Raw genomic sequence first — 15,342 nt, 5'->3', positions numbered from 1 at the left:
GAATCGATTCCCCTTTGTTAATTTGAAGATTTGTCACATCACTGGATCAGCACATGGCACATGGACCTGGCTAGACTAAGATGGCTGGCCACTTCTCAGCCACTTCGCATTCGTCAGACAGCGTCCGGTGCATGGCACCTACCACCTACAAGCCTGCCTACAAGTTTACTTACTGCTTAGGTGCTGTGGCAACACGAACCCAGGACACTTCCAGCGATAGGCTCCCCACTATGGGAACTGGAATACGGGGTGCATGTACTTTTGTAGTCCACACATGCATATAGTCAAGTAAGATGCACATAGACGCACGTAGACTAATGCTATGAAATATGGTACTCTACGTGTATCATTGGCCGCGATCGCGATATTCCATCTATCGGTTGGCGGTGTTGATGTCAGTTGTGGGCAGGGCTAGGTAGAAGAAACTGATGGTTGAATCCCAAATCGAATGCTTTTCAGCCGAACAGTTTTGAAATCGGGCGTGACTGGCTCACCGTACATGCCCCATACCAGCGAGTGACGTGGTGCCTCCCTACCTCCCTACTCCTTACGCCGTTGCTCTTCCCGGGGGTTATTGCTTACTTGCACCTAAACCGGAGCTGTCACTGCTGTCGACTCATCTCTCAAGAGTCTGGGCTGACTCGACACCTTGACTGGCGAGCTTTTGCTTGAATCATCGCTTTCTTAAGTACACACTGCACACACTGCACGCACTGCACACACTGGCGACGCCATTCCCAGGTGTTCAATTATCGCAATTATGTTTCCCAGCTTTTCTACATGATTAATACGACCCAAGAATCAGCATCCCATTGCCTAAAGATGATCATTCGTATAGCACAGTACCATATTGCAGTAGGAAGCAAGACAAAAATACACCACCAAAGACTGGCGTAACGGATTTTACAGTGCCTTGATAAGTATTGGCCGGGAAACCACTCTCGGTATTTCGGGCCCAACGACGCCCCAGACTCGACAAGCGGGTTAGGAAGCTCGAGGCAAGATGGCGTCTGTATTTACATTCGACCCAAACCCACCTAGGGTATCGTCGCCCTGGCTGAGGCCCGAGGACTCTGCAAAGAACTCAGGAACAGGCGGTTCATCGCCTAGTAGCCATAATGAAGCAACCCAGGCCGCTGAGCTGGAGATTGACCGGCTAGAGGCAGAGCCGCAAGAGGGGCCCATCGAATACAAACTCCATCTCCTACTGCGTGGGCGCAGAAAGTACGAGATGATGAGCACTAGTATCAAGGCCTCGGGTTCCCGATCCAAAACCCTACGACAACCGCCAGCGGCTATGAGTCAGACTCGGCAGACAAGGCTGCAACAGCTCACAACCCAACTGCTTTGGAGGCTACAGCAGTCTTCGCCTTACCATGCGAAGGCTAGGGGTGATTTAGTCATCCCTAAACTGCCGGAAGATAACGAAAGCCTGCAAGTCCTGGAAAACCCCCAAAGACTGCTTCCCGGGTTAGAAGAGTCCAACGGTGCACTGTACGAGATAGGGGTGGCCGACGATGGCGAGTTCATCGGGCTTACCAAAGATGAGATGGACGAAAGTATGACAACGCTGAAGATCATTGCGGCAAGCCTAGGTTGCCGGGTGGAGGTGCAGCGAATGAAGGTCGTGGGCGATTGTGAGTGGATCGAGCAGCTATCACCTGATGACGAGTCGCCGGGAGAGCAGGCTCGACACCATTCCGATCTGTGGGTAGCTGAAGCATTGGTTATGCCCGTACTTGAACCTCAAAGGGGCCTTAACGATAGCAGCGACCAAGTTCAGGGGCAGCGGGGCTCCTCAGTGTCCCCTGCAAAGGATGCGTCGCAAACAGAACAACTCCGTGTCTCTATTATTGGACCAACTACTTCTGGGAAGAGCACACTGCTCGGAACACTCACGAACGGGACACTTGACAACGGCCGTGGGAGTAGCCGGATTAACCTATTGAGACATCGGCACGAACGTGCTTCTGGCCAGACTTCATCGGTAGCCCAGGAGTTGGTTGGCTACAAGGATCGGAATATCTTCAACTACGCCAGTGACGACATAGAGGCGTGGACAGACATTCACGACCATGCCGAGACCGGCCGATTGGTGTTCCTCTCCGACTCTGCTGGCCACCTACGCTTTCGCAGGACTATCATGCGAGGCCTGGTTGGGTGGGCACCTCATTGGACCTTCCTCTGCATCGCGGCAACCGGTGGGAGCATCACAGCCCGCGGTCCGCATTCCTTGTCGGGAACGACTGATGATCTTGGCGACATGGCGGATAGTCTCAATCTTGCACTGACGCATTTGGACCTATGCTTACTATTGGAGATTCCTATGGTCATCGTAGTAACCAAACATGATGTTGCGACAAGAGAAGCCTTGAAAAGCAACCTCAACCAGGTTTTCTCCAGGATCAAGAACGCCGGCCGAACGCCAAAGCTGCTCATGCCAAGGACAGCCAACAGCGGAGTGCTAACAGAGATCGCCATCTCATGCCAACAGCAAGTTTTGAAGGACGTGGCGGAGCCTCTATCGCAAGCTACGAGTCTGCTTTCCATAGTGCCCGTTGTCTTGGCCAGCGCTGTGAATGGGCAAGGCATCGATATGGTCCACGCGCTCCTGGGGAGCTTGCCCTTGCCACCTCCACCAACGGCTCGAGACTATGTTCCCCTGGCTTTGAACCCCGAACAACCAGCGGCACTCTTCCACATTGACGATAAATACGAGCTGGAATCGCATGTCGTACAAACGTCAAACCGAGCCTCTGATGGAAAGGCCATGGTGGTTGCTGGCTACCTACGCTTTGGTCGCATATCAGTTGGCGACCGAGTGGTTATAGGGCCTTTTCCGGCAGACGACGAGGAGGCCAGTGGTCAAATGCCTCGCGACCACCCGTCCCCAGGATACGGCTTGTCCATATCACACCCTTCATCAAGCGAGCTCGCGCGCATATCCTCTCAAAACGCAGTCCCAGCATCAACCGTCAAAGGAGAATGGCACCATGCAAGAATAGTCAACATCCGCAACTTACGCCTCCCAGTGCGTACTATGGACCATGGCCAGGCCGGCACGCTACAGATCATGTTAGACGAAGTCGGCGCCCCCACAGATCGCGACTCGGAAGTCGAGCAGGTGAAGGCATTTCGCGGTCTCATTCGAAAAGGCCAAGTTCTGGCGATACCAAGCCATCACATGTTAGACACCGGACTTTCCTTGCAAGCAGCCTCAGGTTTCACAGCAACATTCAAAGATCCCAGAGTTGCCACCAACCTTACAAGCGGGACACTTGTCAACGTTTACGTCGCCACTGTGAGGACAGCCGCTCGCATTATACGAGTCTCGCGTCTGCTACCGGAGAGTCGGGAAAACGCAGAGGAGGACGACGTCTTCAATATGGCTGAGAATATTGAACTCGACCCTGTTAATGGCAGCAAAGTAGAGCCGCAGTACAGCATCGCATTGGACCTTCTATCGAGTAGGGAATGGATAGAAATGGGATCTCAGGTAGTCTTGATGGGGGGAGGAAAGCAGGATAGCGTGGGCCTAGAGGGTTATGTTGGCAAAGTTGTCGAGATTGCTGAATAGTACCACCCTGAGGATGGTGGGTATTCTTAGCAGCGGATCTTTTTGGGTATAGACGTATTGGTTACCGATCAGATTAGAGTAGTAGAAGATACGAGCGATGCACATTCTCGCGAGGATCCTTTCTTTGTCCTAACTGAGTATGTACCAATCCAAGGTGACTATAGTTTCGTCACATAACGCTCCTTGAACGCCCAAGACAACATTGAATGATTTAAGCGCGCCACTTCTTCAGGCCCTCACTAATCCGTAAAATAACGTCCATGTCAAGATGTAACCAGCCAGTCCACCAAAGACACCGCCAGCCCAGAACTCGTATTGCGTCCGGAAATATCTGCTGGTATCGAAAGCTCCCAGCCCGGATTTGAGTGATGTAGGGGCCACACGGAAGGTATAAAAGAGCATCGTCGTCAGGATGGTGAAAATGAAGTAGAAAAGGAAGCCACTGTAGGACTCGAGTCCCAGGATTCCCGCCGCGACACCGAAGATGGAGGCTGAGAGGGATTGTAGGTTCGAGAGCGCCTGCACATACGATGGTGATGTCAGCACCAGCGTTCCTTCTTCTGTCTGCGACGAATGCGGCGGTAACTACACATGTTCACAGACTGCCGGCGTTGGGGCCGGGTTTCACTCGTCTGGTCGTTTTCGTTTTCGTCTCTGGCCGGCTCTCTTTCACAGCCTCGTTTCATGCTCGGCGGCAGAGACACAGGCCCCAGATGATGAAGACGAAACAAAGAGAAGGAGGTCTTACCTTGGTGTTGTGCATGACCGATTCCGGCACAATCGGCGCGACCTGGAATTCCCGCTCAGTAGGCATGTTGGCTGGCTGGTGGTGGTAGTTGCGCGTCCGTTTCGCCTGATACTGACGCTGACGCTGACGCTGCTTGCTGTTGCTCTTAATCTTGACGTTGGGCCGATGCTTGGTCGCGCGGGTCAATGGCAGAGGCCAGGCTGCGGGCTGTGTGGGCTGGGCGGGCGCTTCTGTAGCTGGAAGCTTTAATTGGTGGGCTAGTAGCGGCGAGAGGCTCCAAGGCTAGAGGCTCTCAGCCACCTACCACGCCGCCAGGCCTGCCTGTCAGGATCCCCCAAGGGATGTAGCTAGTGGCTACGCACTGAACTCTGATTGACTGGCAGACAGACTTAAGCCGGGTTTACTCAATCCGGCCCTGGAACCTGCATGTCATTGGACATAGAAACGTCTGCCTACACATCTGACATGCACGGAGAACACGGCATCGCCATCGCATCACGCATGCCTGCAGCGGCCACTGCGACTGCTTCAGTAGAACGCGAGCTCGCTCAGTGGTTTCAGCAGATGAGATAGAGCCCAAAAGAAACGAAGGCCAATGCGTTTAATTCCAATGCTCGGCTCAGCTTCACGTGCAACCAAGGCTGGAAGCCAGGCAAGGACTCCAACATGAGCAGAAAGGGTCTCGAGATCCCCACCAGCAGGAAACCGCAATTTGCTGCCATTGGACATAATTTTAGGACTTCTCCAAGTATCCGGGTACGGCCCTGGCATCATGATGGATCTCGCGGATCATCATCCCTGATCCAAAGTGACATGGCAACGATGAAAGCAACACAGCTCGTGCTACCACTGCGGCCCTAGTCGGGCAGAAGGCAGGCCCCAGGCAGTACCCAGGGCCCCCGACTTTCCAGAACATCGAGCATTCGTCCTTCGCCCTGGGCGCTCACTAGCGAACCAGCCGTTATCGAGTCGCTCTGTGGGTACCATGGGGAAGGTTGGCTGCTCCGCGGCTGGCTCTTACTCGAACAGGAGGCTCATCTCGGACACTTTAAGATGAAGCTGGCGACATGCCTGCTCGATTAGCCTCAACCATATCCGGACTATGCAACATACATACCCACAGGGACCTGAACACCGTATGTAGTACTGACCGTATGTAGCATCGCAAGGTACCCGGCTAATCTGTTGAACAAACAATCCATTTCAACCCCCTTCCCCGACGGGGCATTTGACAATACCCATTCGATACTAGTGCCTAGCTTTCTGTCTTACCTGTCAAAGGGATCGACAATCCCATCTAACACAATACATACATACTGCCGCTTTCTTTGTGTGAATATATCAGAGTCCGTGACGCAAACCGTCTACCGCATACCCGCCATACCGCATACCGCATACCTCTCCCACCCCCGACCAGACAACCAATCCCACTGTCCCTTAATACCGATTCCACCGTGCCACAGTCCGATCTATCCCCTCCCCCCCTAAGATTGCTGCGACACATGGACCACAGCGATCGTGCAACCTCGCAATTACATGGAGACCTCTTATGAGCCGGGCGGTCCTCACGACGAGTACCACCAAATCTCCTTCGAGGGTCAAGGTACGATGAACATAGCATAACATACACACCATGGCGCTCAGTTTAGCCCGCTCCATGAGCCTGCGCCGACATGCTGCCAGGAACCACATGGCTTGCAGACGTCTGACACTACCTGTATATCTAGGCCATGGCGTAATAGACACCGATCACGAGTCCGACGACCACGACCGACGAGAGCAATCACCCGATTACGACCGCTCACCGCCGACGAGCCCCAACCCAAGCTTCGCCCCCAGGGGTCATGCCATACCGACGAGGAGGTTCAAGAATAGGATACCGAGCCCGCTGAACCTGGACATCCCGAAGTTGGACAAATTCCAGCATGCGTACACGGTAAGAAAAGCCCATTCTTGCGAGATGCGTTCGCCGCGACTGAGATGGTGATTTTTGCCCTTCTTTTTAGAAAGCAGTCAAGACCACCGTGGATGGCCATGGCAGCCGCAGATTCCTCGAGCAACTCCAGTGGATCATAAACTCGTCGCAGCTCCTCGATACCCATACGTTACCAGCATTCGCCGCAACGCCGCTCCCCGTCGACGTGCCGGGGCCCGATCTGCGCGAGGGGTCGCAAAGCAAACCATGGTCAACAGAAGGCGCCATCGTGGCAGCGGCCCTCGGTATGGGGACAGCGAGCCTCGTTCGCTGGTTTTACATCGGGGGCGTTTTTACCTTCACACTCACCCGGCTGTTGGTGGCTGTAGTCGCTTTGTGCTCGGTAGTATTTGGTTTCAGTGTGTATATGCGCCGGCAGTGGCTCAAGTACATTCATGTACAGACACTAGCTGAAATCAAGCTGTTCATCCAAAACTCGGCCGAGCTGGATAGCATGGCTGGAGCGGCTATAGGCTTCGTCACTGAGGTCGAACTCATCGCCCGGGGATATCGTTTGTAAGTCGCGCGCTTCCCAAGTCAAGTTGAGTTGGTGGGCGCCATTCTGATCTCGGAGACAGGTCGTTACCTCTTCCCCCTATCAGCCGCATAGAGGGCAGTGGGCAAAACATCAAGAGCGTCAAAATCAGGCGAGAACTGAATGCCCAAATGTTGAAAATAATGAATCGATACCTCACAACAGCCCGTGCGATCAGGGAGTTTAGCAACCAGGACCTCCTGCGTTTTCACGAGCAAGGGAAACAATGCGACCCCGAGAGCATAGCCGCTGCCCTTGATGACTTCAAAAACGCCAGGCTCGAAGAGTCTCAAATGACCAGCAAGCTCAAAGAGGCGTACACCACAGTTCAAGGCCTCCGCAAAATGTTCCTACTCAATCTTTTCTGTCTCGAGCCGCAAGATGCGAGCAGCGACTATCTCCGCTTCACAACGGCACTCGAGGGTCTCCGGCTCTGCAACGATGTAACACAGAGTGCCACAGCGCAAATACAGAGGGCACTGATGTCTGAAGAAAGTGAGTTGCTGCATTATTGGTATCATGTGTCGAATTTCATGGCTAATTTTGGCAGCGTTCAACATGAAGAGCCCGGGCATGCCCCTTAGCCCAGATCGCGAGAAATGGAAGCATCAAGTGAGGAAAATAGGATTGCTGAATAACAGTATCAGGGGCCTTCAAGCCAAAATGGTCCTCTTGGCTGAGGAATCCAACAAGGTCATCGACGACGAACATGGTGACATGTCTCACCTTGGATCTACATTCATGAGCCAGTACGAAATGATCGGAAAGGACTTGAAAGCTCTGATGGAAGCGTGGGAGATCGGGAAGGCAGCCGTGGCTTCGGCTATTGACCGGAATGAACGGAAACGGGTTTCGTCTGCCAGCCTGCTGTCTCCGGTGACTTCCTCAAGCGAGCTTGCGTCGGTGTCGGAGGAGAGTGAGGGCCCGGATGCAGCCCTTCGGAGGCTCAACGGCGATCACTCACCACCAACCGAGCCTGGCAGTCCGGCCAATTTTGTGACAGACCCTGTGGAATACGAGGCCATTGCAGATACTACTGCGAAGCCGAGAAGCACGATGAGCCGCGAGGAAAGGATCAAGTCGATGCAGGAGGAAAGGGCATCCAAGATTGCTGCTCGAGAGAGAGCGATGGAGAGCGGGTGGTTCATGGGCGAGCTCAAGAGCGTCCTGCAACACCGTGGCGAGGATTCCCTCGGCGTCGGCAGCCGCAACGGGAAACGGAGGAGTCTCGGCGCATCACCCACAGGGGACGGGACAAGACCATTGACATTGTCGGCCTCTTTACCCTCGCAAGGATAAGCAGCAACGCCCACTTCCCCTACGATCCGGTGAGAAGATAGGGGGTTGTTTTGCTTTTCCTTTTTTTCATGACCATATACTAATTACGCCCCTGGACTCGGGGGCGTATGAAACGCATTATGACCTGTGATTATTATACGGGCTGCATCAGGGCATTGGATTTCACCGCAGACTGTTGCAAGCCTCGTACGACGGCGGACTTGTTTTTTTTATTTTTATTTTCTCCTCTTTTTTCATTTGATGACTTTAGGCGCTGGCAGGGCATATTATTGAAGCGAGCATGGCATGCATCGCTCTGGGATCCCCAAAAAATTCATACGATCGTTTGATTTTATACGCGTCCTCTTTTTGTATATAAATCCTATGCCACAGTACCTACATACTTGTAGCCAGCCATTACATACTCACATAGACTATAATGTTTCAAAGCATGAACTACTACACAAAGCAGGGCGCGGGGGCAAACTGGCAAGCTGGCCACCCAACGACAGGCGCGGGTGCCAGTGCTTTACTGCTTGCTGTACTGCTTTACGCGAAAAGTACAGGCTAGACCAGCCTAGCCTTAGCGTGTCGAAGCCAGAAGCCAGAAGCCAGGCAATCAATCAATCAATCAATCAATCAATTAAGCAGCCAACGCGTAAAAAGCCCACTTTCAACGCGTCGGGCCCTCCCACCCTTTGGCCGTCTTTAGGAGGAAATATCGTCTGCCTGCCTGTCTACCTCCGTACTGCAACAACCAACAACTCTACATACCATACCCAATCTCACCACCTTTTCACGCGACGCCTCTCGATACCCATCTGCCTCATTATTTCATTCTGCAGCATCGCAGACCTTGTTGCCATTTCTCCTAGACCATCTAATTCATCCACATCACCGCCATCATGTTGGAAGCCAGACTCGAGCAGTCTAACATCCTGAAGAAGGTGGTGGACGCCATCAAAGACTTGGTGCAGGACTGCAACTTCGACTGCAATGACTCTGGCATTGCGCTGCAGGCCATGGACAACTCCCACGTTGCCCTGGTCTCCATGATGCTCAAGGCCGACGCCTTCAGCCCCTACCGTTGCGACCGCAACATCGCCCTCGGTGTCAACCTGGTGTCCCTGACCAAGGTTCTGCGAGCCGCCCAGAACGATGACGTCCTGACGCTGAAGGCTGAGGATGCCCCCGACTCTCTCAACATATGCCTCGAGAGCCCCTCCGCCGACCGCCTCAGCGAGTACGACCTCAAGCTCATGGATATCGACCAAGAGCATCTCGGCATCCCCGAGACTGAGTACGCCTCAACCATCGATATGCCCAGTGCCGAATTCAAGCGGATCTGCACGGATCTCATGGCCATGTCCGAGTCCGGTAAGCTCCCCTACCCCTACGGCTACGCTCTGGCAACTTCACAAACGGTGATTTATATATGCTAACACGTAGCTCTACACAGTGACGATCGAGGCAAGCAAGGACGGCATCAAGTTCGCGGCAAACGGTGATATTGGCAACGGTTCCGTGACACTCCGATCGCGAACCGACGTCGAAAAGGAGAGCTCGAATGTCACAATCGAGCTCACCGAGCCCGTGACTCTGACCTTCTCCCTGAAGTACCTCGTCAACTTCTGCAAGGCCCAGCCTCTCTCCGACCGTGTCAGAATCTGCCTCTCTAGCGAGGTTCCTCTTCTGGTGGAGTACTTGTTGAGCAACGACCAGAACACCGGTCACCTGAGATTCTACCTCGCGCCCAAGGTAAGCCCTTCCTACTCGTCACCTTCCCGTGCTGTGTCTGTGTACTGTGTACTGCTTACTGACTATCTGTCCAGATCGGCGACGAGGAGTAAAAAGGAAGCGAAACATTGCAGAGTTAGTGACGAGGATCATGAGATAATACCATTTGGTTGGCAGCAAGACGTAGGTTAGACTGTTGGCCCATGCTGCTGATGCAGTCTAATATGAGGAGCATTGCCATTCGAGCTGTGGGTTCCAGATTTGGGGGGTTTGTGTCCATGGAATTGGCAAATGTACCTAATCAGCTACCCCAACCCTCGGCACGCCCTGATCTGCTTTCCGGCAGGATGGATGGCAAGAACCTGGTGGTTGGGTCGCCGAGATTATGCAGGGAAATGCACGACTGGGGCTCGAGGCCGTCTGTGGAAGTAGATGCGCACCTCCCCAACACAGCTTAACAACACCTCCCCAGTGCATGTGACGATTTGATGCAATGCGGCCCATGTCTCATCAAGATCCCGTGGACATCGTAAGCTATCCATCCTTTTGTTAGTAATGCGGGGCATTTTTATGGCGGGGTAGATTCGGAAAGTTCGAGTCATCCTCCATCTTCGGAATCCGTGACGGCTTCAAACGGCTGTTGGCTGCGATCCGTGATCCTTGATCGTGTCATACCCAAGGCGCCTCTCCCAGCCTCTCTACAGGATATAACCGTGACTCGGGGGACTAGCTACAAGCCGTCCTACTACTAAGTCTTGGAGGCAACTAACTCTCCTACACCACTCGGAAGAAATGATTTCAGAACCGCCGGTTCCGGATACGAGCGTTCTGGCTGTCGCAAGTCATGTAGGGAAACATTTCGTTCACTCACACAGATCGCGGAGCTGTAGCTAACTTCGTCGCGAAGGTTGTCTCGGGGTGAGTCTCTCTACACGGTTGTCATACACTATGCATTCACACTAGGCTTGCGCGTAGACTGCTGACGGACCTACCTGTGCAGTAATGTAGGGAACAAGATCGCCGTCTTCGTCATGCAGTCGTTAGGCTGTGACGTCGCGGCTTTGAACACAGTACAATTCAGTGAGCGCGCAACACCAGTCTCGCAGTGAACGTTCCTCGTCCAGACCTCTTTATCTAACCTCGCATTTCCCTCCAAGGCAACCATACCGGATACGGGCAATGGAAAGGCACTCGGGTTACGGCACAGGAGATCACGGATCTCTGGGACGGCTTGAAACAGTCGTATCTTGATCGGTTCGACATGATGCTCTCCGGATACGTCCCTGGCGCTGCTGCCGTCGAAGCCGTGGGTAACATCGCAAAGGAGCTCAAAACGAAATCGCAGGCAAAGCCGGGGAGCTTCTTCTGGGTGCTCGACCCTGTTATGGGCGACAATGGGAAGCTATACGTCGCCGATGATGTCGTGCCGGCGTATCGGTCATTGGTCCAGCACGCAGATCTAATACTGCCCAATCAATTTGAGGCCGAGTGCGTCGTCGCTATCCTTTCCAGCTTCATTGAAGCTCGAAATTCCAGGCCCTCGCTAACAACCACAAAATCAGGCTGCTCTCCGAAATCAAGATTACCGATCTCGCCTCGCTTCGTACCGCCGTCGAAACCCTACATTCCAAATACAACCTCCCGCACATCGTCATCACGTCCGTATCGCTGCCCCTGAATACGCAACAGGCCTTGCCCGACGGCCCGCCGCCCTCACGCACAATGTCAGTGGTGGGCTCCACGCGCACATCGACTGGCAAGTCGCGCCTGTTCAGCATCTCGTTCCCCGTCTTCGACGCCTACTTTAGCGGCACAGGCGACATGTTTGCGGCGCTCATGGTAGTGCGGATGCGAGAGGCTGTGCAAAACGCGGCATCGTCGTATTCCTTGAAGGACAAGGCTAGCTGGCTCAGTGACGATGATGTCGGCGCACTGGAGCTTCCTCTTGCTAAGGCAGCGGAAAAGGTTCTGGCCAGTATGCACGAGGTATTGAGCCGTACGTGTGAGGCCATGCAGAAGGAGCTGGGGGCGGCGCTGGCAGAGGAGCCGGCCGGGGATGGGAGGCTGAGTGACGACGAGAAAGCCAAGAAAATACATCTCATAAAATCCAGTGCGGCGGAGCTCAGGTTAGCTAGGAACTGGGGCTGTCTACGGGGTCCAGTCATCGAATACCGTGCGGTGAAGTTGGAATAGATCTGTATCCAAAGATGGGAGTATATACATGACTGTAGACGGGGCAGACGGCTAGAAGCGAAAAGGGGCTAGACTTAGATACTGGGTTGCATCACGAAGGGCTGGATGTGGTTTTCTGCATTTTGTTTTGGCAGTTATCTAGCTTTTTGGGTTTATGATCTATCTCCTCATGGAATTGCTGGCTGCTGCATTTATGCCCTGTAGGGATCAATCCGTTGCACTTTCAGTACTCTATGACTCTTGCCTTTGCCCTCCAAGTTTAATGTCGGGACCACGAGCGCCCACTCAAGATACTTCGGCGCTCTATTGCGCCTAGCACAGCCTCCCAATACGGCCCTCTCACCCAAAGGTGTCGTAAATTTTGCCTCGAGGCCAGAGCTCGTACTGGACCCAACCAAGCGTATGGCTCCCAACTCCTTATATAGAAGGGAGAAGATTCGGTTGTAATTCCACCCAAGAGCTAAAAGGGGGTATCCTTTGGTGTACCTGTATAGGTATGTGTTGCACACCTTCCCCCCCCCCCACACACACACACTCTCTCTCTCTCTCTTTCTCCCTCTCTTTCTCCCTCTCTTAGTTCGCGCCCGTGCTGCCGAAGCCGCCGGCGCCGCGCACGCTTTCTTCGAGCTCGGCGACCTCAACGACCTCGGGCGTGTAGATGCGCTCGATGATGAGCTGGGCCACGCGGTCGCCCTCTGCCACGGCGAAGTCAGCGTCGGCATGGTTGAACAGGAGCACCTTGACCTGGCCCCGGTAGTCGGCGTCGATGACGCCAGCGCCCGTGTCGATGAAGTTTTTGGCGGCGAGGCCGCTACGGGGGCGATACGACCGTCTGTTTGGTTTTCAAGTTGGGTAGGTTAGTCAAAGTAGCTTGAGGAAAAGCGTGAGAGGTGTGAGGGATTCCGTACAGGTACCAGCGGGCACGGCAATGGCAATGTCGGTGTCGACAAGCGCCTTGCCGCGGGCGGGGATCGTCGTCTCCTTGGCGGCGTAAAGGTCGTAGCCGGCGGCGTAGGCACTGCCGCGTGTGGGCAGCTTGGCCTTGTCCGAAAGCTTCTTGATCAGCAGGGGAGGCTCCTGGGCGAGGGCGGGCACGGCGGTGCCGTTGTTGCTGGTCTCGGCGGCGGCGGCCATGGCGGAGGAGATGGTTTTGTCGTCGGTGGTGGTAGTCTTGACTCGCTTGGGCGGAGGAGAGGTGGGTGGTGAAGCTGCGCTGGGGACGGTGCTCATGTTCCTGCTAGTGGTGGTTGTATTGCGGTTGGTCTGAAGTCGGACTCGGTAGCTACCGTTGCTGGAAAGAACGAGGGACGAGGGCGTGGGCGTGGGCGTGGGCGTAGGCGAGAGGAATTGGGAGAATGCAACAGAGGGTACTACTACGTGTACTACGGGGTGGGCTGGAGGGGCAACGACGATCTGTGTCAAGGCGGTCAACAAGGATTGTTGCTTTTGTTGGACGAGACGCGTCGAGACGCGGGGCATCGTCAGCCGATCAATTAAGAAGCCGCCTGTACGGAGTATGTATATATTGTGTATTGTGTATGAAGACGAATATAGTTGATCAGTTTGGTTTGGAGACGTTTCAATTGACAAGCATCTCTCAAGTAACTAACTGGCCCTCGTGGCTTGTTCCCAAATTCACACCATGTGCTCCTCGCTTAGAAGTACCTAACTATGCTGTGAATCCGTTGATCAGACATCCACCAGCTTCTCGCCGGGCGCCGGCATGTCCTCGGCCGCCCTGTCTTGCCTCTTGCCTGCAGCAGTCTGGTGCACCGCCGTCTCCGGATCCCGGTATCCGGCACTGCTGCTACCGCTGCTTTCATCGCTCCCGCCACTCTCGGCGTTTCCCAGCCGCCCAAACCGCTCCTCCGCCGCAACCGACTCGTCACCGCCCTTGGCACGAGAAACAGTAGCCGCAGCAGTAGAAACAGAAGAAGAGCCGTCGTTGACCAGTACCACGTTGTGACTGCTGCTGCGACGTGCCTTGTGCTGGCTGCTGACCCCCTTGCATCGGCTACCGCTTCCGGCGTCCACCGGGGCCGCCGTGATATCCGGCCACGACTCGTGCCAGCCGCTGCGGCACGAGGACTGCATGTTGAGCGCCATGGTACACGCCGCCCGGTACCAGTTGGGCCAGTCGGCCAGCCCGACCTCGCGCAGCCCCTCGTTCGTCCCTGGCATTCGGTGCTTATACCGGCACTCTTCGCCGTACTTGCAGGAGCCGTGGTGGCACCAGTGTCGGCAATAGACGATGGCGCGATTGTGTCGCGAGGAGTGCAGCTGCGACGATGATGGCTTGTGGTTGCTGTTGCTGGTAGGGGGTTGCTGCCGCGGGTGCGCGGGCGAGTAGATGTAGCCTGGTGCCGGAGTGATGGCCGATAGCAGTCGCGAGGCCGGGTGGTTGGGGCCCGGCGGCGGTGCGACGACGTCGTGGTGGTGACGGCGCAGAATGGGATACGGGTTGACAGGAATGGCCGGCGGTGGTGGACTGGGGCGGCGCGGATTCAGGGGTACAGCGGCTGGTCTGGTGGCGGCGGCGGCGGTGTTGCCCTTGGCCCATTTGTTGGCAGTCTCGGTCTTGGAAACTGTGGCTGCTTTCTCCTCTCCTTTCTTCATCGTCGTCTTCTTCCTGCGGGTGCTGTTGTTGATGGCTCGCTCTGTAGAAGAAGTTTCACACGAATTATTCGTGACACTACTGTTGCTGCTGCTGCCAGGTAGGTCTGTATCGCTAGGATGAAAGATGGGATCCATGAGTAGGGATGATGTCATCTTTGTATTCTTGCCGCTGTTGATTCGGTCTCCGGTCTCGCCGCTGCTAGATCGACGCTGAGGGGTGCAAGAAGGAGGAGGAGGAGGAGAAAAAGAAGAAGAAGAAGAAGAAGTGACAAAGCGCACGTCCTGGTGCAGGCGTACCTCGTAGTACTCGGCCGTCCCAGGGATGACGCTGCCCAGGTTTTGCAGGCCCATGGTCTGCTCGACAGTGAGCTCGCGGGGCACGCCAGATATGTCGATCCACGCGGGCAGTTGGTCGAGGGCAATCAGGGGAACCATAGGGCCTGGCATGGTGATGGTGCCCGACGCCGTGTGCTTGGTGGTGGCTGGTCGGACGAGAAAGTGCTGAGGAAACGGAGGGGCGTGAGGCCGAAGCATGCGGGGGCTAAGCCCTACGCCTCGCTGCAGCTGATGAGGCGTCGTCATTGTTCCTGATGTGTGTGTGTGTTTGTCGGAGTGAGGGGTCTTGAAGTCTTGGAACGCGAAGTCCTAGGTCGTAGCAAGACTAACACAGGTCGTGATGAGTT

The 15,342-nt window shown here is 54.8% G+C and overlaps 6 protein-coding genes across 6 annotated transcripts; 4 read left to right on the top strand and 2 right to left on the bottom strand.

Annotated features, from left to right (window-relative positions):
• Nucleotides 1–1,003: 1,003 nt before the first annotated feature.
• On the top strand, nucleotides 1,004–3,577 carry PG998_001459 (GTP-binding protein 2; the record flags this gene model as incomplete). The annotated part of the gene is made up of 1 exon (XM_066868277.1): nucleotides 1,004–3,577. The coding sequence occupies one exon, from the start codon at nucleotides 1,004–1,006 to the stop codon at nucleotides 3,575–3,577; it is 2,574 nt and encodes an 857-aa protein (XP_066736692.1).
• A 228-nt stretch (nucleotides 3,578–3,805) lies between these two features.
• Nucleotides 3,806–4,391, bottom strand: PG998_001458 (uncharacterized protein; the record flags this gene model as incomplete). Its single annotated transcript, XM_066868276.1, has 2 exons — nucleotides 3,806–4,096; nucleotides 4,326–4,391. 2 exons carry the CDS (start codon nucleotides 4,389–4,391, stop codon nucleotides 3,806–3,808), a joined length of 357 nt encoding a protein of 118 aa, XP_066736691.1.
• Nucleotides 4,392–4,991: 600 nt separating this feature from the next.
• On the top strand, nucleotides 4,992–8,134 carry PG998_001457 (Mysoin-binding motif of peroxisomes-domain-containing protein; the record flags this gene model as incomplete). The annotated part of the gene is made up of 7 exons (XM_066868275.1): nucleotides 4,992–5,081; nucleotides 5,449–5,461; nucleotides 5,839–5,928; nucleotides 6,053–6,261; nucleotides 6,332–6,816; nucleotides 6,879–7,330; nucleotides 7,386–8,134. 7 exons carry the CDS (start codon nucleotides 4,992–4,994, stop codon nucleotides 8,132–8,134), a joined length of 2,088 nt encoding a protein of 695 aa, XP_066736690.1.
• An 884-nt stretch (nucleotides 8,135–9,018) lies between these two features.
• Nucleotides 9,019–9,963, top strand: PG998_001456 (uncharacterized protein; the record flags this gene model as incomplete). The annotated part of the gene is made up of 3 exons (XM_066868274.1): nucleotides 9,019–9,490; nucleotides 9,573–9,871; nucleotides 9,946–9,963. 3 exons carry the CDS (start codon nucleotides 9,019–9,021, stop codon nucleotides 9,961–9,963), a joined length of 789 nt encoding a protein of 262 aa, XP_066736689.1.
• Nucleotides 9,964–10,343: 380 nt separating this feature from the next.
• Nucleotides 10,344–12,043, top strand: PG998_001455 (uncharacterized protein; the record flags this gene model as incomplete). The annotated part of the gene is made up of 5 exons (XM_066868273.1): nucleotides 10,344–10,379; nucleotides 10,612–10,736; nucleotides 10,851–10,930; nucleotides 11,008–11,338; nucleotides 11,413–12,043. The coding sequence occupies 5 exons, from the start codon at nucleotides 10,344–10,346 to the stop codon at nucleotides 12,041–12,043; spliced, it is 1,203 nt and encodes a 400-aa protein (XP_066736688.1).
• Nucleotides 12,044–13,732: 1,689 nt separating this feature from the next.
• On the bottom strand, nucleotides 13,733–15,193 carry PG998_001454 (uncharacterized protein; the record flags this gene model as incomplete). Its single annotated transcript, XM_066868272.1, has 1 exon — nucleotides 13,733–15,193. One exon carries the CDS (start codon nucleotides 15,191–15,193, stop codon nucleotides 13,733–13,735), a length of 1,461 nt encoding a protein of 486 aa, XP_066736687.1.
• Between the last annotated feature and the right edge of the window lie 149 nt (nucleotides 15,194–15,342).

The sequence above is a fragment of the Apiospora kogelbergensis genome (genome assembly GCF_038363985.1).
Source record: "Apiospora kogelbergensis strain CBS 113332 chromosome Unknown utg000001l_segment0_segment0, whole genome shotgun sequence".
Classification (NCBI taxonomy): Eukaryota; Fungi; Ascomycota; class Sordariomycetes; order Amphisphaeriales; family Apiosporaceae; genus Apiospora; species Apiospora kogelbergensis.
Note: the sequence above shows the minus strand (reverse complement) of the source record. Positions and strands in the feature narration are given on the sequence as shown.